The sequence below is a fragment of the Pseudonaja textilis genome, chromosome 3, assembly GCF_049901715.1.
Source record: "Pseudonaja textilis isolate UNSWEBS1 chromosome 3, rPseTex1.2, whole genome shotgun sequence".
Classification (NCBI taxonomy): domain Eukaryota; kingdom Metazoa; phylum Chordata; class Lepidosauria; order Squamata; family Elapidae; genus Pseudonaja; species Pseudonaja textilis.
Window position 1 is genome coordinate 8,621,733 of NC_141992.1, and position 18,376 is coordinate 8,640,108.

An 18,376-nucleotide genomic window follows, 5' to 3' on the forward strand; every position below is an offset into this window, starting at 1 on the left:
TCTGAATCTGTGATTCTGTGAGCAACACAATCTGCCTGCCTGCTTTGCCTGATTTTGGGTAAAAGTTGCTTTTTTATATAAAACAATTCAATATTTACATAAATATTTATAATATTTGCATACAAGCAATGCCCAGCCAATCACATGACCACCAAGCCACATCCACAAATTAGGCCATGCCCAAGAACCGGTTGTTATTGAATCCCACCCTTGCCTCTGTGTGTGTGTGTGTGTGTGTGTGTGTGGAGAGAGAGGTTAGATCAGATCTCTCTCTTACTCTACCCGTCAGCAAGCCATCAGTCAAAATTCATATTAGTGGTTCCCGGGATTTAAAATTATGAGTTTGGTGGTCCCTGAGGTCCAAAAGATTGGCAACCCCTGCACTAGATGACCCCACTAGGGCTCGCTGCCTTAGAAGAGCGAGGAAAATTCCCAGGGACTACTCACACCCCAGTCAGCACTTCTTCCCTCTCCTATCATTGGGTAGGAGATATAAAGGCATAGCCAGCCCCACCAACAGGGTGAAGAACAGTTTCTACCTGTGGGCTGTCAGACTCCTGAACGGAAAATAACTTCCTGTCAACATAGTATGATAAGCTTGCAGGGACGGTGCTGTTGTGCAACAACGTCAGATAGTGTAATAAGATTGGGTCTGGGTTAGGGACTTCTATCCTCACTGTGAGTTGTGTTGGGGGGGAGGGTGCACGAAGGGAGGCTCAGCCAATTTTATTGTATGCATGTTGTAGTCTGACAATAAAGATAATAACGAACCATGATTAAGAAAACCATAGTTTAGTACAATGTACTGTCCTGCTTATCATACTCATAGGGGCACAAAACAAAATTGATAATTATGTTAATCAGGGAACTCATTAATGTTCTCCAGAAGAGGATGTTACATGACCCCAATAATCCAGTTACACAAACTATGATTTGAGCTTTTTGTCTGAACTCAACCATCGCCTGGTCCTCCTTAGTAAGGCCAGAAGAAGGCAGGCTTTTTTCTGCTATTGAGGTATCAAAGTTCAACAGGTAGCATCGGGCCACAACTGTTGAACTTCTACCTGCCACGCGACAATCAAAAACGAAGCCGCCTCATGGGGGAAAGTGTCCATTTCCCACACCCATCCTCAAAGTGAGTATGGGGATTAGACATGAATGGAGCTATTTTGGGAGACAGAGATCGGCCATGATATCCCCCTCAGCTTTTTCTGTTATTCCGATTGGCTCCGACTCTTTCCTGATCCCACCCGCCAGCCTGCCAATCACCCGACCTCCATGGAGGATTGGGCGGGAACTTAAAAACTGGGCGGAACTGCTTGGCGTAACGGCCATCTCGTTCGTGCGCATGCCCGGCAGGTGATGCTTTCCTCTCCCCCCCACCTTGGTCGGCGAACGCGCGGTGGCCCTTTTTTTTTTTTTTTTCTCCCCTTCCCTTCCCGGCATGCTCCGCGCAGCCGAGGCGTTGACGTCACCGGAGCCCGGTCTCCGCCGCCATTGGAGTTCGAAGGCTCCTCCGGCTGCCTGGAGTCTCTTTTGCCTTCCGGCCCCGCCGTTTTTTTTTTTTTCAAGGAAAGGCGAGGGAGGCGGCGGCGGCGAGGATACAGAACTCTCGAGGCTAAGAGCCGGGGAAAGCGAGAAGGAGGACCGGCGAGCGCGCAGCAGCAAACAGCAGCAGCGGCTGGCCTTTTCTCTTTTCCCCTCCCCCCGTCCCTCATCTCCTTGTGCGTGCGTGTGTGGAGGCGAAGGATGTGAGGGAAAAGAAACGAGCACGCGCACGGACGAGCCAGCGCGCGTGCGCGCGGCCCTCTTTTTTCCCCCTCCCTCCTTTCCTTGACCTAACGCTCCCGCTCTCCTTTCTTACTCCCCCCCCCGCCTTCCCACGCACCCCCCGCGCGTGCGCTTAGGCCCCCTTCTCTTGGGGGGGGAGAGGAGGAGGAGGAGGAGGAGCGGGGGAGGGAGAGCGCGCGCTCGTGCTTGGCCCCGCCCCTTCACTCCTCTTCCCTTTCCCCCTCCCAGCTCCCCTCCCCTTTATTTCAGGGCGCATGAGAGATGTCTGCCACTAGCGTTGACCCCCAGGTAAGTCAATAGGAGGGGGTGGAAGGCCCGGCCGCATCCCTCTTTTATTTTTCCCAGTTCCCCTTCTTTCCTTCCTAGCCCCCCGCCGCCCCCGGTCTCCAGCTCTGCCTTCCTTGGCTCTCGACCAATCCTTCCTCGGGCATAACGCGCTTTTTTTTTTTCATGGATGCGGGGAAGGCGCTCTGCTTCCTTTCTCTCCCCCCCCCCCCCCGCCAGCCAGCCAGCCTTGATCGAAGCCAGGCTTCGCAAAGGGAGCATGATGGGAGATGTAGTCCAAGCCCGTGCGGGGGGCGAGGGGGGGGGTAGGAAGCAACCCAGCCAGCGAGGTTCAAAGGAAGAAGAAAGCCCCTTCTCTGCTCTTTGGGCGAACGGCTTTGGCTTTCTCGTCCCTTCCTTCTCTTCCTTCCTTCCCCTTTTTTCCCCTTCCTTTTCTTCCTCCCTCCCGTCCTTTCCCTTCTTCTCTTCCTTCAGGCCTTTGTTAAGTACGAGCCTTCTTGGCCCCTAAAAGATTACCTGGCCCTGTTCGATTTGGGGTTGCTTGGCTGTGTCGTCCCCCTGCTGCACTTTCTTAACTGCTTTGGAGGACTGCTTTGGAGGACTGGGCCTGGTAGCTTTTGAGCCCCCACTTAATGTCAGAATATAAAAAGAGGGGACGACCCTCCTGCTGAGCTCAGAGTCCAAGAAAAACCCTGATCAGCAACATTTTACAACGCACCTTGGATCTGAATTTGGACTCTTGGGTTAGGTTGGAGCAAGCCACCCAAAGCCATTTTTAGATAGTTACTGAAGACCAGATCCCCCTGGATATTAAGTTTCTGTGTCCTGAGCGGCTTTAAGTTACTAGTTCCGCACTAGTTCCTAGGAATGTCCTTGCTAGCTTCAAGCTTCCTGTTTCTCTTCTAGGCCCTACTTTTATTTTCTTTACTGTACTTAATGTTGGTGTGTTTCTGTTTTGAGCATCAATCCTTAGGCAGACGTTTAATAATTTTCCTATAATTGTTTCTTCTTGTGTCAGCTGTTCCAGTCTTCATACACCCAGGCCCTCCCACTTTCAGTTTTAAAGATCAGTCTCTTTCTAGGAGTTTGGCTTTTACATGGGAGTAAATATTCCCATGTAATTTTGTATCCCAAGAAGTTTTTTTTTAAAAAAAGAGAACTTCCAAAAGCACTATTGCTCATGACTGCAAAAGTATATATTGCCCTTATAATTGCTTTGTAGTATTTAAATAGTTCAGTATTATTTCTTGTAGTCTTACTGGTGCTGTAAAATGAATAGTATAATTCACATGTTAAGAAATCGGAGTCTCAGACATCATGACTTGCCTAAGGGGACATAGGTGGTACTTAAGTTTATTTCTCATTTCTTGTTTCTTTACATGCTACCATTTCATTTTGTGGAGAGAGACATTTCTCTGAATTTCTCAAGACTTTTTTCTTGACATTTTTGCCCCCTCCCCTTTTTTTTATATACTGAGAGAACATATACATATGTCTATGTGCATATCCCTGTTGAAATCCAACATCTTGCACATCGGATAATATTTCAAGGCTTGCTGCTTTTCTAGGTCCTCCAAGAACCATTCCTTTTTCTTTTATACGTTTATCTGGTAACTTAAAATGCATATTAAGGATTTGTGAAAAGTTTTGAATTCAAATTCATGGTCAAAACAACTGTTGAAAAAGAATAGTTTGTGCTCATAACATTTCTCAGTGGTAAGCAATGCCCACTTCAGATGCAAAAGAGATTTGGGAGGCATTTCAGATTCAAAATGTACTGCATATCAATATTGTATATGGTAATATTTATATGTAGATAGATTAAAATAGAAAGGCTACATGTTTTCCCTATAGTCTGTAACTGAATTTCTTACCATCCCTTTTATTTCCTCTTTAAAAAAATACTGAATCCTTAATGACATTATTACATTATATTATTAACATTATTATTTGTTTCCAATATCCTGAAAGGCCACGAAACCCTATTATACAATTAGTAAGCTGATTTAATATGTGCAAATATTTTCAAAATCATGCTATATTTGATCAAAGCCATTACACTTGTAGAAAGTAAAGTTAAAGCCAGAGAAGATCTTGTGGTTGAGAATTACCTAGTTTTAAATACCTAAACAGGCTCATTTTATAATACAATATTGTATCACTGTTGCACATTTTCAGTAGATGATAGTTTGCTTTATTCTGAGGTCTCAACAAATGACAAATATTTGTTTTGTCTCTTTTATTGTACCCTGTGCTATGGCATGACAGAGAGCGAAAGGTCAGGATAATAAAGGTAAGAAGTGTTCTAATCTTAAAGATAGTTCTTCCGATAACAGATTTATATGAATATATTCATGCAAATGTTTGGTTGTGATTCATTAAAAAATGAAAAGCCTGTGTTTTGTTGCTTCTTTATAATTCTCAGTGAGGTAATTCATATATATACATTCAGTCCTACAAGTGTCTGCAGCTTATTGGATTTTTATCTAGGATTTAATCTTAAATCTTAAAATTTATTAATTTCTGTATTTTTCAGAATAAAAACCTCACAAAGCAAGTTGTAACAAACTTAAATCTTCAAAATGATTAAAATAATATTTTCTGCAGACAGTCGTTTCTAAAAGTCAGAACGTGCTCTTTGAAAGAGTATTTTTCCTTCCTTAAGAAAAATCAAAAGTAAAAAATAATAAATTTCCAAGATAGTAATAATTTTGTACTGCAAGTACAACTCCTTCTTCTGTCATTGGAACATTATGAGGTTATAAATCATCCCTCTTTTCCCACTGAAGCTATTTTTGGAGCACTTCTTCCAAAAAGTTGAACTTGTTTGGGAGTGCAAGATGTAGATCTTATATCTGAAATAGTAGTATTTGATGGGGGAGTTCCTGAAAGACAGATCAATGGCAAAATCGCCTGTCCTGTTAAACCTGCTGTGAATTTGGACATAATTAGTACATCTTATTTTTAGTAATGGCAAACTAATTCTGATATTTTAGCATCAAAATGCAAAAATAAGATAACGTTTACATGTTCAAAGAAATGCTTATTATGAAAGATTCTATGTTTACATCTGTAGATAATGTGGAATTTTAATCTTTCAAAAAAATTAGCCTTGTATTTGTAGCATATACATATATGGGTAGTCTTCGACTTACGACAACAATTGAACAGTTAAGTGAGTTTTGCCTCATTTTATGACCTTTCTTGCCACAGTTCTTAAGGGAATCCCTGCAATTGTCAAGTTAGTAACACAGTTAAGTGAATCTGTCTTCCCCATTGATTTTGCTTGTTGAAGGTCACAAAAGGTGATCACATGTCCCCAGGACACTGCAACCATCATAAATAGGAGTCAGTTACCAAGCATCTGGATTTTGATCACGTGACTACAGGGATACGGCAATGGTTGTAAATGTGAAAAACAGTCGTAGGTCAATTTTTTCATTGCTGTTGTAACTTGTGTCACTAAAAGAAATGTAAGTTAAGTACTACCTGTATATGTTTAAAAAACATATTATTAAAATATATATATATTAAAAAAGTAAAGTATCTGATGGTTGTGTTTATATTTATGGCATAGTTTAATTGTTTATTTCATACTGTTAACTAAGCTTTTCTTTAACAATACGCAGTATAAACTACATAGGCAAAATGAAGTAACATACAATTAAAATCAAATTATTCCTCAGTGCAATAGCAGTAGAGCAAATTTAATTCCATAAGCTAAAGTTTAATTAGCACAATAAACTCAGCTGCACACAATGTACATAAAAGTAGTGTATAATCTAACGACCACAATGGAGCCAAAAATTTCTCTCGATAAGCAAGATGGTAAGTTTGCCCCCATTTATGACCTTTCTTGCCAAAGTTAAGTGAATCAGTGTGGTTAAGTTAATAACACAGTTAAGTGAATTTCACTTCCCCATTGAGTTGGCTTATCAGAAGTTTGCAAAAGGGGATCGCATGATCCCAGGACATTGGCACCGTCATAAATATAAGTCAATTGCCAAACATCTGAATTTTGATTATGTGTCCACGGGGGTGCTGTTACAGTCTTAAGTGTAAAACTGGTCAAAAGTCACTTTTATTCAGTACCATTGGTCACTAAATGAGGACGACTACGTAAATGTTAATGATCAATATAATATACATAAATCATACTTTTCTGATGATTGCAGCATGCATAATAAGCAGTTTTATTAATGGCTGTCATTTTTTCTTGGTTAGCAACTTTCTGTATAGTTTATACTCTGGAATTTCTGTATATGTTTCTGTACATAGGTAAATTATTTCATCTCATTCCTATAACTGCCCGTCTCACATGAGGATACTGGGTGGCATGCATACCTAATAAAGCAATAAAAATACTTAAAAAACATTAAAACAACCAATTTAAATTCAAAGATAAATCAGAAGTTTTTTAAAAATCACATTGGGGTCTTGAGTGAAATAAGAGCATGTCTAGCATTCGTCTTCATTATTTGTTATGACAGAATGTAATCCATGATTGGCAACAGGATGTGGTCCATGATTGGCAGCTTGTGTTTTGCTAAAAACAAATGTGATAATGATTTATCACATTGAAGGACATGTAAAAAGCTTATTAGAGTGAAATTCAAAAGGTTGCAGAAACCATTACAAGTTACTAAATAATGAGGTGCATATCATCAAAAACACAGAAGTCTATTTAACTTCCCCCTAACAAGTGCTATACAATATACAGAATCCATGTCACCTTCAAGGGCTGAGCTTTATAAAGGCCATTCATTCAGCATGTTATTGATCTTTTTTCTGGCATGCTAGCTGACTTGAAGGCCTCTCAGTTTTGGCTTCCTGCTTACACTAAATGCTCCAGCTTTCCTTTCCTGGACAAGTACATTTTAATTCATTCTGAGAGTCTTACTCATGATCTTAACAAAACTCTGTTGCTGGTTGTTGAAAAACCTGTTTGTGGGGTATTCAGTAACTGTCATTTAGATAGTTTTTATAAGGAACAATGGTATCTTGAGGGCATGTGGAAGTGTTTTTCATCATGTTGAAATCTGACCTTTCCCTCCCCTCTCTAAATAGAAATAAAACAGTTCTATTTGTGTATACTGTCATACTTTAGAAAACAGATCTTTACTGAAACTTCAAAGTATACTTGTTATAATTGCAGCTCTTTTGTTTCAGTGCAAAATGGTTCACTTCATCAGAAGGATACAGTGCATGACAATGATTTTGAGCCTTATCTTTCTGGACAGTCAAATCAGGTTAGTCTATATGTCTGAAAAGTGATTTGATTTTTTAAAAGGGGTTTTTAAACTTGTCAGTTGGAAGCAGTGAAATTTGTTTAAAAGGATTTTTTTTCTAGCACAGACACAATCAAATGCCACTTATAATTCATATTATCCTTGTTGAATACATATTATTCTCATTGAATTTATAGTAATAGTACTGGTTTAAGTAAATCCACATTAGCCCTGAATTTTATGAATTCTTTGTACAGTACTCATTTTCAGAGTAAAACTATTTTTCTTGTGAGTTAAAGTTGAAACTGTTACCATTTTAGAATATTAAATTGGATTGACTGGATCAGGATTAACTTGATATTTCCAGTTTTTATTAAATTATGTAGTATCTTTTTACTCTGTAATCCAGCTTTAGGACTTCCTATTTCAAATTTTATTGGCTTGTTTATTGATCATATTTATATGGCTACCCACCTTATGAAAAACCTGATAATAAAAACCATAAAACAGTGGTACCAGTACAAAGAATTAAAAAATGTTATTGAAAGGCAAAAAACCGTGGGGTGCTTAATGGAATCTCTCAGCACCTCACCAGTTCCTTGGGGTCCCCAGGCCTGATGACACAACCAGGTTTATGACATGGAGTCATGATGTTCCATAAAGTGGGCACCAATTTAGAAAAAGCCCACCTCTTGGGTTCCACCCAATACGTAGCTCTTTGGCAGATGGCACCCATAGCACCCCTCTTCTGCCAGATGCGATAGGTTCTTCTTAATGATAAGAACTCTGTATTTTGACTGTGTATCTTGTCTTATGACTGGCTTCTATATTTTTTGTAGTCCATAATTGACTAAAATGGGCTTCAGTTTCCCAGAAGGGGTTAACGGTACTCAATTTTGAAAGATTTGTGGGTGTATGCCCATTCAAAGGATATAATAGTCTTCTGAAAAACTAATGTGTAGTACAGGGGTTAAAAACTCAAGGCCTGTGGGCTGGATTTGGCCCGTGGGGTGCTTAGATTTGGCCTGTGGGGCTGCCCTGGAAACAGCAAAGGAGTGGCCCGTGGTGGCTCTGCCAACGCAAAGGGAGCTCAGGAGGGCTGCAGGCAGCCCTCGAGCTCCACTTTTGCTGGCAGAGGGTTGCAGGAAGCCGTCGCAGCCAAAAAAAGGTTGGAAGCCCATTTTCACTGGCAGAGTGTTTGGGCACCACAGGTGCCCCTGACACAACTGACATCCAGCTGGCCATGCCCCCTGGCCCCGCCAGCCCTCCCCCCCCAAGGTCAAACACAACCCTAATGTGTCCTTCAGTGAAATCGAGTTTGACACCCCTGTGTAGTCAATAGTGATAGAACAGCATCCTCTCAAATTTTCCATTCCATGTACTGCTCGGGTTTACCTTGAAGGTTAAGCCAATCCTCTAAAGCAGCCACCCCACCCCCCCAAGCTATGGTCCGTGGCCCACTAGTGGCTGCAAGGGGATAGCAACTGGACCTCAGAAATGGCCAGTGAGCACACACCCATGTGCACGCATCCTCACTTGCACAAGAAGCGTGCACATGTTCCATTTGGGTGAGCAGCAGGCGCACATGCATGCCATTTGTGCAAATGGAGCTGCGTGTGGGCTTGCTGGCCGCTTGCGTGGAACCATCCCCCCCCCCCAGTCCGCAAAGCCAGAAACACTGGAGAACTCTGCTCTAAAGCACATATCAGGGCAGCATTTCAAGCTGTAGAAAAAGGTGAACAGAAGAGGTAAGCTTTCAGAGAGATTGAGTGAAGATAGCACTGGCTACATGATATAACACGAAGACTCCCGATTCATATGGTACAGAGTTTAAAAGCAATGTGAGAGTTCTATGAGCATTGACAGAAAATGAGCCAATGTACTTTGCAAAGAAGGTAGATTTGCAGAAAATATTGAGAAAGAATAACGCTGCTGGGATCAGGCTAGAGGTGAATTGAACTGGAATCACTAAGTAGAAGGATGGTTTCAAAAATAGCTAGCAAAATGGGCAGTTAAGCAATGTGATTTTAAATAGGTAAGTTGAATCGAGAATGGGTGTGGAATGCAAAGAAAATTAATGATGTGAGCAAACAAAACATGAAACAAAGAGACCATAACAATGATTTTAAAAGGCCAGAATTTGTGTGGTTATGGAAAATTAAGTAACACGACAGATTAATAAATCAAATGGGGAATTTTTATTATATTCCTTAATATGAACACACTCGAGTCTGCATTTAGTCTTCAGGTTCTTTCTGTTGAAATGCATAATTTGCACAGATTTTGTTTCAGATCAGTACATGGTTTAGTCAATCTACAAATATTTGATTTTACTAAGATTTAATATAACTGCATAATGTTATATGTTTGAGAACCGTTCAAAAGCAGTCAAATTAATTTAGCTCTAACATATTACTGTATTGTGAAAGAAGTTTAAAAATAACTTCTCACTTATCTGAACTGCAGATTTTCAAACAAAACATGTCTATTCAAATTGCTCTGTGTCTTGTGATGAATCCTTGAAGTAGTCAGTGAGAAACCATGTGAAAGAATTGTTCTGCCTTAATTTTGAAAGAGTTAAGAAGCAAGAGACATGTATTCATGTTTTAAGGCATTTAAAGTCTTTTATCAATAAAAGAGTATTTGTAACTCCGCATTGAATTGTGGGATCCTTGGTGCTCTCTGAGCTTGGTGGTTTTCTTGCGGACATTTTATTACCAAACTAGGTAACATCATCGGTGCAAACCCCACTTCCTTCTAGCACTGATGATGGTACCTGGTTTGGTAATGGAACGTCCGCAAGAAAACCACCAAGCTCAGAGAGAACCCAAGAACCTCATAGTCTTTTATATTGTAGAGTGGATTTGAACTTTCTTGAATATTTTTCTACTTTAAATTAATGTGGTAAACTGAAATTGCGGCTTTGTCGTTTAACAGAGCAACAGCTATCCATCAATGACCGATCCCTACTTGTCCAGTTATTATCCACCTTCTATTAGCTTTCCCTACTCTCTGAGTGAAGCTCCCTGGTCAACCGGAGGAGACCCTCCTATCCCATACCTTACACCCTATGGACAGCTGAGTAATGGCGATCATCACTTCATGCACGATGCTGTGTTTGGACAGCCTGGCGGACTGGGGAACAACATTTATCCACACCGGTTTAATTTTTTCCCTGAAAACCCTCCTTTCTCAGCATGGGGAACGAGTGGCTCTCAGGGGCAGCAGACCCAGAACTCGGCTTACGGAAGCAGTTACAGTTACCCGCCCAGCTCCCTTGGGGGTACGATTGTGGACGGGCAAACGGGATTTCATAACGATACTTTGAATAAAGCGCCCGGAATGAATAGCATCGAACAGGGAATGGTTGGACTGAAGATCGGCGGGGACGTCACGACTTCTGCCGTGAAAACCGTAGGCTCGGTGGTAAACAGTGCTGGGATGGCGAATGCATTGTCCGGCAATGGCGGATCGAATCTCAACCTGCCAGTATCAAAGCCAACCTCTTGGGCCGCTATTGCTAGCAAACCTGCAAAGCCCCAACCCAAAATGAAAGTGAAAAGCGGGCCTGTAATAGGAGGGGCTTTGCCTCCGCCGCCTATCAAACATAACATGGACATAGGTACTTGGGACAATAAAGGCCCCATGCCCAAAATCCCAACTCCTCAACAACCGATCCCTTCTCCTCAGTCCATCCCACAGCCACAGATCATTCAGCCAATTCCAGCCCAGCCGCCCCCGCTCACCCAGCTGCCCTACCAGAACCCTCAGCCGCCGCCCCCTCAAAACCGATGGGTGGCGCCCCGCAACCGCAATGCAGCTTTTGGCCAAAGCGTAGGAACCGGTAATGAAAGCAACCCGCCCGGGAATACTCCAGCGAACACCATCCCCAGTGGAGGAGGAGCCGGCAGCGAGTCCCACCCCGTTCTTGAAAAACTGAAGGCCGCTCACAGTTACAACCCCAAGGATTTCGAGTGGAACCTCAAAAACGGACGCATATTCATCATCAAGAGTTACTCCGAGGACGATATCCACCGTTCCATCAAATACTCCATTTGGTGTAGCACAGAACATGGCAATAAACGTTTGGACAGCGCGTTCCGCTCGATGAATAGTAAAGGCCCGGTCTATTTACTCTTCAGCGTCAACGGCAGTGGACATTTTTGTGGCGTAGCAGAAATGAAGTCGTCGGTGGACTACGGCACCAGTGCCGGCGTGTGGTCCCAGGACAAATGGAAGGGGAAGTTTGACGTCAAGTGGATCTTTGTGAAAGATGTTCCCAACAACCAGCTTCGACACATCAGGCTGGAGAACAATGACAACAAGCCAGTGACAAACTCCCGTGACACTCAGGAGGTGCCCTTAGAAAAAGCGAAGCAAGTGCTTAAAATTATTGCTATGTACAAGCACACGACCTCCATCTTCGATGACTTTTCCCATTACGAAAAGCGCCAGGAGGAGGAAGAAGTGGTACGAAAGGTAAACTGGCTTTAGAACATTTTAATTCAGTTGGGGGAAGAAGTCCACCCTGGAGGTGAAATGGGAGTTGAGTGGTTTGCAAAGGGACTGTCCTTTCTTTTCTTTTTTTTTTAAAGAAAACTTATTTCGAAGGTAGATATTGCGTGTTCTTCAGATTTAACCCACAAGGCTTCAACCCTACCACTTTCTTTTTTTAAAACCTGCTTTATTGTAATAGGCCAAAAAGTTGAGATGTGTTTGCTTTGTTAAATATGGCTTAGTTTTCAGTGCTGTAATGGATGTAGGCTGATACAGGAAAATACAGGTAGTCCTCGACATATGACCATAACCGAGCCTAAAATTTCTGTGGCTAAGTGAAACATTGGTTTAGTGAGTTTTGCCCCATTTTACGACCTTTCTTGTTGCAATTGTTAAATTAGCAATGTGGTTGTTGAATGAATCTGGCTTCTCCATTGATTTTCCTTGTCGGAAGGTCACAAAAAAAGGGATCACATGACCCCCAATACACCACAACTGTCATAAATAAGACTGAATTTTGATCAGGTGATCATGAGTGCTGCAGTGGTCATAAGCATGAAAAATGGTCATAAGTCCCTTTCTTTAGTGCCATTGTAACTTAGAACTGTCACTCAACGGTTATAAGTCGAGGACTACCTGTAAGTGAAATATAAATCGCTCATCCATGCAAGAGCTAGATGTGTTTCTACTTTAAAGAGGAGTGCAAGAAAGAAACTCACAATTGGCAGTTTTTTGTTCCTTACATGGGATATTCTGGCTGCTATTTGAAGGAAGGGCTTAAAAAGTATCCATGTGGAAATGAAAGCCTTTTTACACAAATTGGATATTGGTATCTCTTTAGCACAGGCATGCAAAACCTTACAAATCCAGAATGCCACATTTTGTCTAAAAGCAATTATTTGATGTTCAAAGTGGTCTGTTTCAACCTTTTTTGAGGTATCTCAAGCTCATTATGCTTTCAGAATTATTGAGCAAGCCTGTTTCAGACACAGAACAATTGATTCAATCTTGACGTGAAGTATTTTGAATTTGAAATTTTGCACAATACTCCTATTTAGAAAAAATATATTAGTGTACTTCTCAATTATAGGATCTATTTTAATATGTGTAAAATGTTTGATTGTAACATTATTAATACAATATGTCAGTGCATCCTCAGTGAAACATTGTGGCAATGATAGATTTAACCAAAACCAAAAGAACCATTGAGGTTTTAAAAGGAAAACACTATAAAGATTATAAAATTCACCTGGTAAATGAGATTTATCAAATATCTCTTTAAGGTCATTAATAACTAAGCCATAGCACAAAATAGAAGCATAGACTGTTTAGTTTCTCCAAAATGCTGGAACATAAGTATTTATCCTTATTTTAAAAAAAGTAATTGCAAATCCACATTATGGTAGAACTCATGAGTTTTCTCAGGTACCTGGCGTAAAATAAAAATGGAGGGTAAAATAAGCACAAAAGTCAGAAGTGTGAGTAAACAAGAGTCGCTGTGACACCGAGTTCATTGTTAAAAGTGAGGTCTGGGAAATGTTTCTGTATATTTATATTAATCGGCCACAGTTAGGTGCCTATTAGGCTTACAGAATTAATTTCTTTTTATCAGCTGCTGTTAAAAATGGTTGGTTCCACTGCACTATGTTGTATCTCAGCTGCAGTTTTTCCACTGGTGTCAGGCTTATAGTTACTGGTTTTAAGAGCTCTTTGGCCTACACGTTGCCCAGGTAGATTGCAGCATCTAATCAAGTATGGCTGACTTAGCTTCCTATGTGCATATCACATTAACTGAAAAATTGGAGATGTATGCTGACTGGCACATATAGATAAAAAGCAAAGGCAAACTACAGATACTCCTTCACTTACAACCACAGTTGAGCCCCAAATTTATGTTGCTAAGTGAGATACTGGTTGGGTGAATTTTGCCCTGTTTGATGACCTTGCCATGTCTTTCTTGTTAAGTGAATCACTGCAACGGTTAAGTTAGTAACAAGGTAGTTAAGTGAATCTGGCTTCCCCATTGACTTAGCTTGTCAGGAGATTGCAAAAGGGGATCACAGGACCCCTGAGCCTGTCATTAAATTTGAACCAGTTGCTGAGCATCCAAATTTTGATTGTGTAACCATGGAAATGCTTGCAACGATCATGTGAAAAACAGTCATGAATCACTTTTTTTAGCATCATTGTAATTTTGGATGGTCACCAGATGAACTGTTGTAAATCAAGGACTACCTGTAGTTTCATATCACCCTGAGAAAGTGGCAGAAATACTGCAGTATATGTCATCATGAGTGGAATTGAAGATGACTTATTAGTTTGTGAGTTGTAAGGATGTGGTTCTGCCCCGGAATAATGTAAGACTGGAGTATTTCTGTTCTTTTTGTAAGCTTAGTTGAATTACCTGAAATTTCAGGTGGTATCTTTACTTCCCAAATTTCATTAGGAACAGAAGAGAATGTTTTCAACTGAATATTTGCTTGTAGAATTTCTGTGTGTGCTTGCACCAGCTTAAATTGTTTACACTGAAGCTCAGAACAAAATGATCTCACCTTGCATTGCAATAATGGCATGACAGGTCATTCTATTCAAATGGCATTATTTATTTTACAAAAATGTTATTTTAGCTACACCAGTAACTATCAAATATTTGCAAATAATTTACAGAACACAACAGAGCAATTAGATTTAGGCTGACATATAAATTAATGCATACAACTGATACCCACAGGGGAAAAAAGAAGCAGATTTCTTGGTGCAAAATAAACTTGCCTTCTGGATAGCGTTTTCTGCTTCTTTCACCTAAAAAGATCACCATGGATTGTGGCTTTGGAGTTACTGAAATGTAAAAGCTTCCACACAGTCCTTTTTTTTAGCACGAACATGCTTTAGGCAGTGAAGTGTGCATCTGCAGTAGTTTTGTTTCTAAGGAGTGGTCATCGGCCTAAGCAAACTTGGAAGATTTCGAGTACTGTATTTCCCTGTTTTTAAGATCCCATTCAGTTTCAGAAGTGATGCAGAACCTGCAAATGGCTGAGATTATGCTTGAAGACATGCAGGTCTAATGTACCCTTCAAAATATTTGCATGATTTACCTCGATTAGGTTATATACTTTTTTATCCTGTTGATCAGCCAAAGGGGTTTTTTTGCTCACAGAGGTTTTAAGGCCTTTTAACATTTAAAAAATTGAGGAGACAAACTGTTTATTAATCTAAGCCCTTTGAAAACCATGAAAATAATAGGAATGAGAGGATGTTGAATGGGAAATAGATGCTATATCATCTTGTTGAAGATCACATCGAAATAGAAGCCATCACTTGTTCAGGGTATTGAAGCCACCATTTTTAAAATTGTGATTCAGAAAGTTTTCACAGAAGAAAATTCCAAACTACAAATTGTGAAGATTCTCAGTCATCCAGGTCATGGCTGTCCCAAAGGTGCTTTTTCAAAAGGCAACTGGACTTTCTTGTTTTTGCCTTGAAGATGTTTTCCTTCTCATCCAAGAAGCTTCTTCAGTTGAACTGAACAGAAATCTGAAGAAGCTTCTTGGATGAGAAGCGAAACATCTTCAAGGAAAAAACAAAGGTCCCCTTGCTTTTTGAAAAAGCACCTTTGGGCCAAACTATAAAACGTTTTTCTCCCCTTAAAATAACAGGCTTGTGGGTCTGTGCTGAAACTATGTACTTTATGATACCTATTTCTGATGAGAAGGCGGCTACATTGAAGATTAAAGTTCCTTATATACACTCGTGGAAAAATGTTTTCGCATTATATAATCCATTCATATCTATTTTCTATGAACACACCCCCAGCAGAGACAAGGTTAAATGTACCATGGATTACATTACTTTCCATCAGTAAAGTCACTTTCCATAGAGTTCTAGAAACTACAAAACATACTCCTTTAAACCTGGTTTTAAGGTGTTACTTGTAATTTACAAAGAAATGTACTTCTCTGTATTTGGAGTATTTCTTAATTTTACAGAAAACACTGACTTTAGGTATCCTAGTTTAGCTTTAAGAGTTAAAATTATCAAGAAAAGCTATATTGTGGTATGTTTAAAACATATAGCATGGCATGAAAGCAATTTCCTTGTTTTTTATTTTAAGTAAATCTTGTTACATCATATGCAGGCCACAGGGTACATGCAACAAAAACATATTTTAAAAGATTGGGTATCCCATTGTTTTAGGGTGACGCGGCTTGTAAAAAAATTAGGACAGATAAAGAGTTTTTATTGGGTTTTCACATTCTAATTTCCTGTTTTTCTCTTTGCAGGAACGTCAGAATCAAAATAAACAATAAGAATAAGCATATATGGTTTGCTATATATATATACATATCTATATATATATATATATACATACTAGAACTGATATTAAATTTGATTATGAAAAATTGAATCTTTTTTTAAAAATGCCTTGGTGCTGTGTATTCTGGCATCAGGAGATTATAAAGCTTTCAGCTCCAATATCTCTTTTTTGCAGGGGAAATTCAAATCTTGCATCTTTTAAGTACACTGTAGTGGGAGGGGTTGGATTTTGTTTTTTTGTTTGCCCAGCTGAATATGCATTAAGTTGTAATCTTTTCTATGTAAAATGCTGTAGAATCCATTAATAAAGATATTTCTTGTTTTTTTTTTAAAAAAAAATTTAAGTTGGTTAAACAAGTTTATCCACAACTGAAGATTTTGAAAATATTAGCCTTTTTCCAAAGACTTTTAATTGCGGCACAAATTATGTTTCTAAACAATAAACGTCATTGCTTTTATATTTATGTACCACAGATCCCCTTGTCTCACCATTCCCACAGTCAGTTTCATTCTTATGGCAAGTAGAAACAAAAATACCAGTTTGATTTGTATTTTTTTTTTAAGAAATAACCTGTGTCAAAAGTATTGACATTTAATTTAGCAAGCTCGGGTTATTTTATGAAGTTCAATTTTATCTGTCACATTCGTTATTTTTAAAACATTTTTTTTGAAAGTATACTTCTGCCTTCCTTACAGAAAATCAAAAAGACGTAATTCACTGGGGCAATTTCACATGCAAGAAGTATAAATGGGATTTCACACAAACACAATTGTACATTTTCATCATTTGCAGTTATTTTTTTGTGGATATTGCATGAGAAATATTCCTCATGGATTGTACTTTACGTCTTAAATTATTTTGTCTATAATTGGTGAACTTTAGTGAACATCTGCGTTGTATCATATCTTGCAAGAAAAAGCTGACAAGTTTCCTACCATAATTTTTTTGCTTTTATCTGTAGCTTTTAATCATTTTAAATATATGTTCAACATTGCAGGGGCTTGGGCAAAATGTGGCTTTTAATTTCCCCTTGCTTTTTAATATTATTAAATTCATTACTTTTAATCTCCCCCCCCCTTTTTTTTTCCCCCACTCACCCCCTCGAGGAAGACACTTAAGATTTTATACTAATAATGGTGAGCTTTAATCTCGAATCTTAGTTCAGACTCATACGATGGATTATGCTTCAGATGTTTAAAATTGATTGTGTGTGCGTGTGCCTATTTCTTCTGTTGGATGAGTAAAAAAAAAAAAAAAACCAATTGTTTTAAGAAATGAATCTTCTGTCATGTTTTTGTGGAATGAGGAAGCTGTCGGAAGAAGTGGCCACCAACCGGAGTTTTCAAAAATTTAGCATGAATTCTTGGTGCTCATGCCTGTTGCTCTAGCACATTGAATCTGCACGTGTTTAATTGTAGAGGATCTTTTACTTATATTAGAAAGCAGATATCTTCTGAAAAACAATATTTACACAAGAGGACCTCCAATTTAAATGAAAGTTTTAAGCTGTATCATTTAGACTTGTATTTAGAACATATAGCTTTGTCTGTTACTTCTGATGTAAGGAGTAACGGAGCAGCATCAGATTAACTTTTTCCTCTAGGAGAATACAAGCCTTAATAAATAATACCTACTTAGCAAGTGTGACGTTCTTTCATTTCTTCCCTCTCCCTTCATTTGGCCTTCAGGCTCCTGCCAGTTCTTCGCACCACTTTCCTTCTTCGCTAAGATGGGTTAAAAAGACGAGAGACCTTCACGTTAAGGCTGGTAGTGGGATAGACAGCTTCTAGGACTCAAAACTCGAGTTTGTTTCTGCTCTCCTAGGTGTCCTGCTCCAAGAAGAGAGGGCGGTACTCATACATAAGATGAAGGGGGTCAGGATCTTCTGTTCTTTGTGCACCCAAATCCAGACTACTAATAAATTTTTCACAGTTATGTTTGCAACATCCCCGTAATCATATCAAAATTCAGGTGCTTGGGAATTGGTTCGTGTTTATGACCCTTGCTGTGCCCTAAGGTCACGGGATCAACTTTTGTGACCTTTTGACAAGCAGAGTCAATGGGGAAGCCAAATTCACTTAACAGCCACGTTAAGCTAGCTTATCAGCTGCAGTGATTCACTTTAACAACTTTGGCAAGACCAAGTTGTAAAATGGCGCAAAACTCAAACTCTCACTTAGCAAATAGAAATTTTGGGCTTGGTTGTGATTGTGAGTCGAGTACTACCTGTTTAAGCATTTCTGTTCTCTTATCAAATAGC

The 18,376-nt window shown here is 39.7% G+C and overlaps 1 protein-coding gene across 2 annotated transcripts; it reads left to right on the forward strand.

Annotated features, from left to right (window-relative positions):
- Positions 1–1,464: 1,464 nt before the first annotated feature.
- On the forward strand, positions 1,465–17,757 carry YTHDF1 (YTH N6-methyladenosine RNA binding protein F1). Of its 2 annotated transcripts, none has more exons than XM_026697371.2 (5): positions 1,465–2,079; positions 4,345–4,369; positions 7,246–7,325; positions 10,242–11,783; positions 16,082–17,757. In XM_026697371.2, exons 1-5 carry the CDS (start codon positions 2,053–2,055, stop codon positions 16,106–16,108), a joined length of 1,701 nt encoding a protein of 566 aa, XP_026553156.1. In that variant the 5' UTR covers positions 1,465–2,052; the 3' UTR covers positions 16,109–17,757. The 2 variants fall into 2 exon arrangements, with proteins under 2 accessions (XP_026553156.1, XP_026553157.1); XM_026697372.2 differs by having other exon boundaries at positions 1,494–2,079; positions 7,232–7,325.
- The last annotated feature ends 619 nt before the right edge of the window (positions 17,758–18,376 follow it).

Coding starts and splice junctions, on each gene's coding strand:
- YTHDF1 (XM_026697371.2), top strand. CDS start 2,053: ATGTCTGCCACTAGCGTTGACCCCCAG. Junction 7,326..10,241: donor TTTCTGGACAGTCAAATCAG/GTTAGTCTATAT, acceptor GTCGTTTAACAG/AGCAACAGCTATCCATCAAT. Junction 11,784..16,081: donor AGGAAGAAGTGGTACGAAAG/GTAAACTGGCTT, acceptor TTCTCTTTGCAG/GAACGTCAGAATCAAAATAA.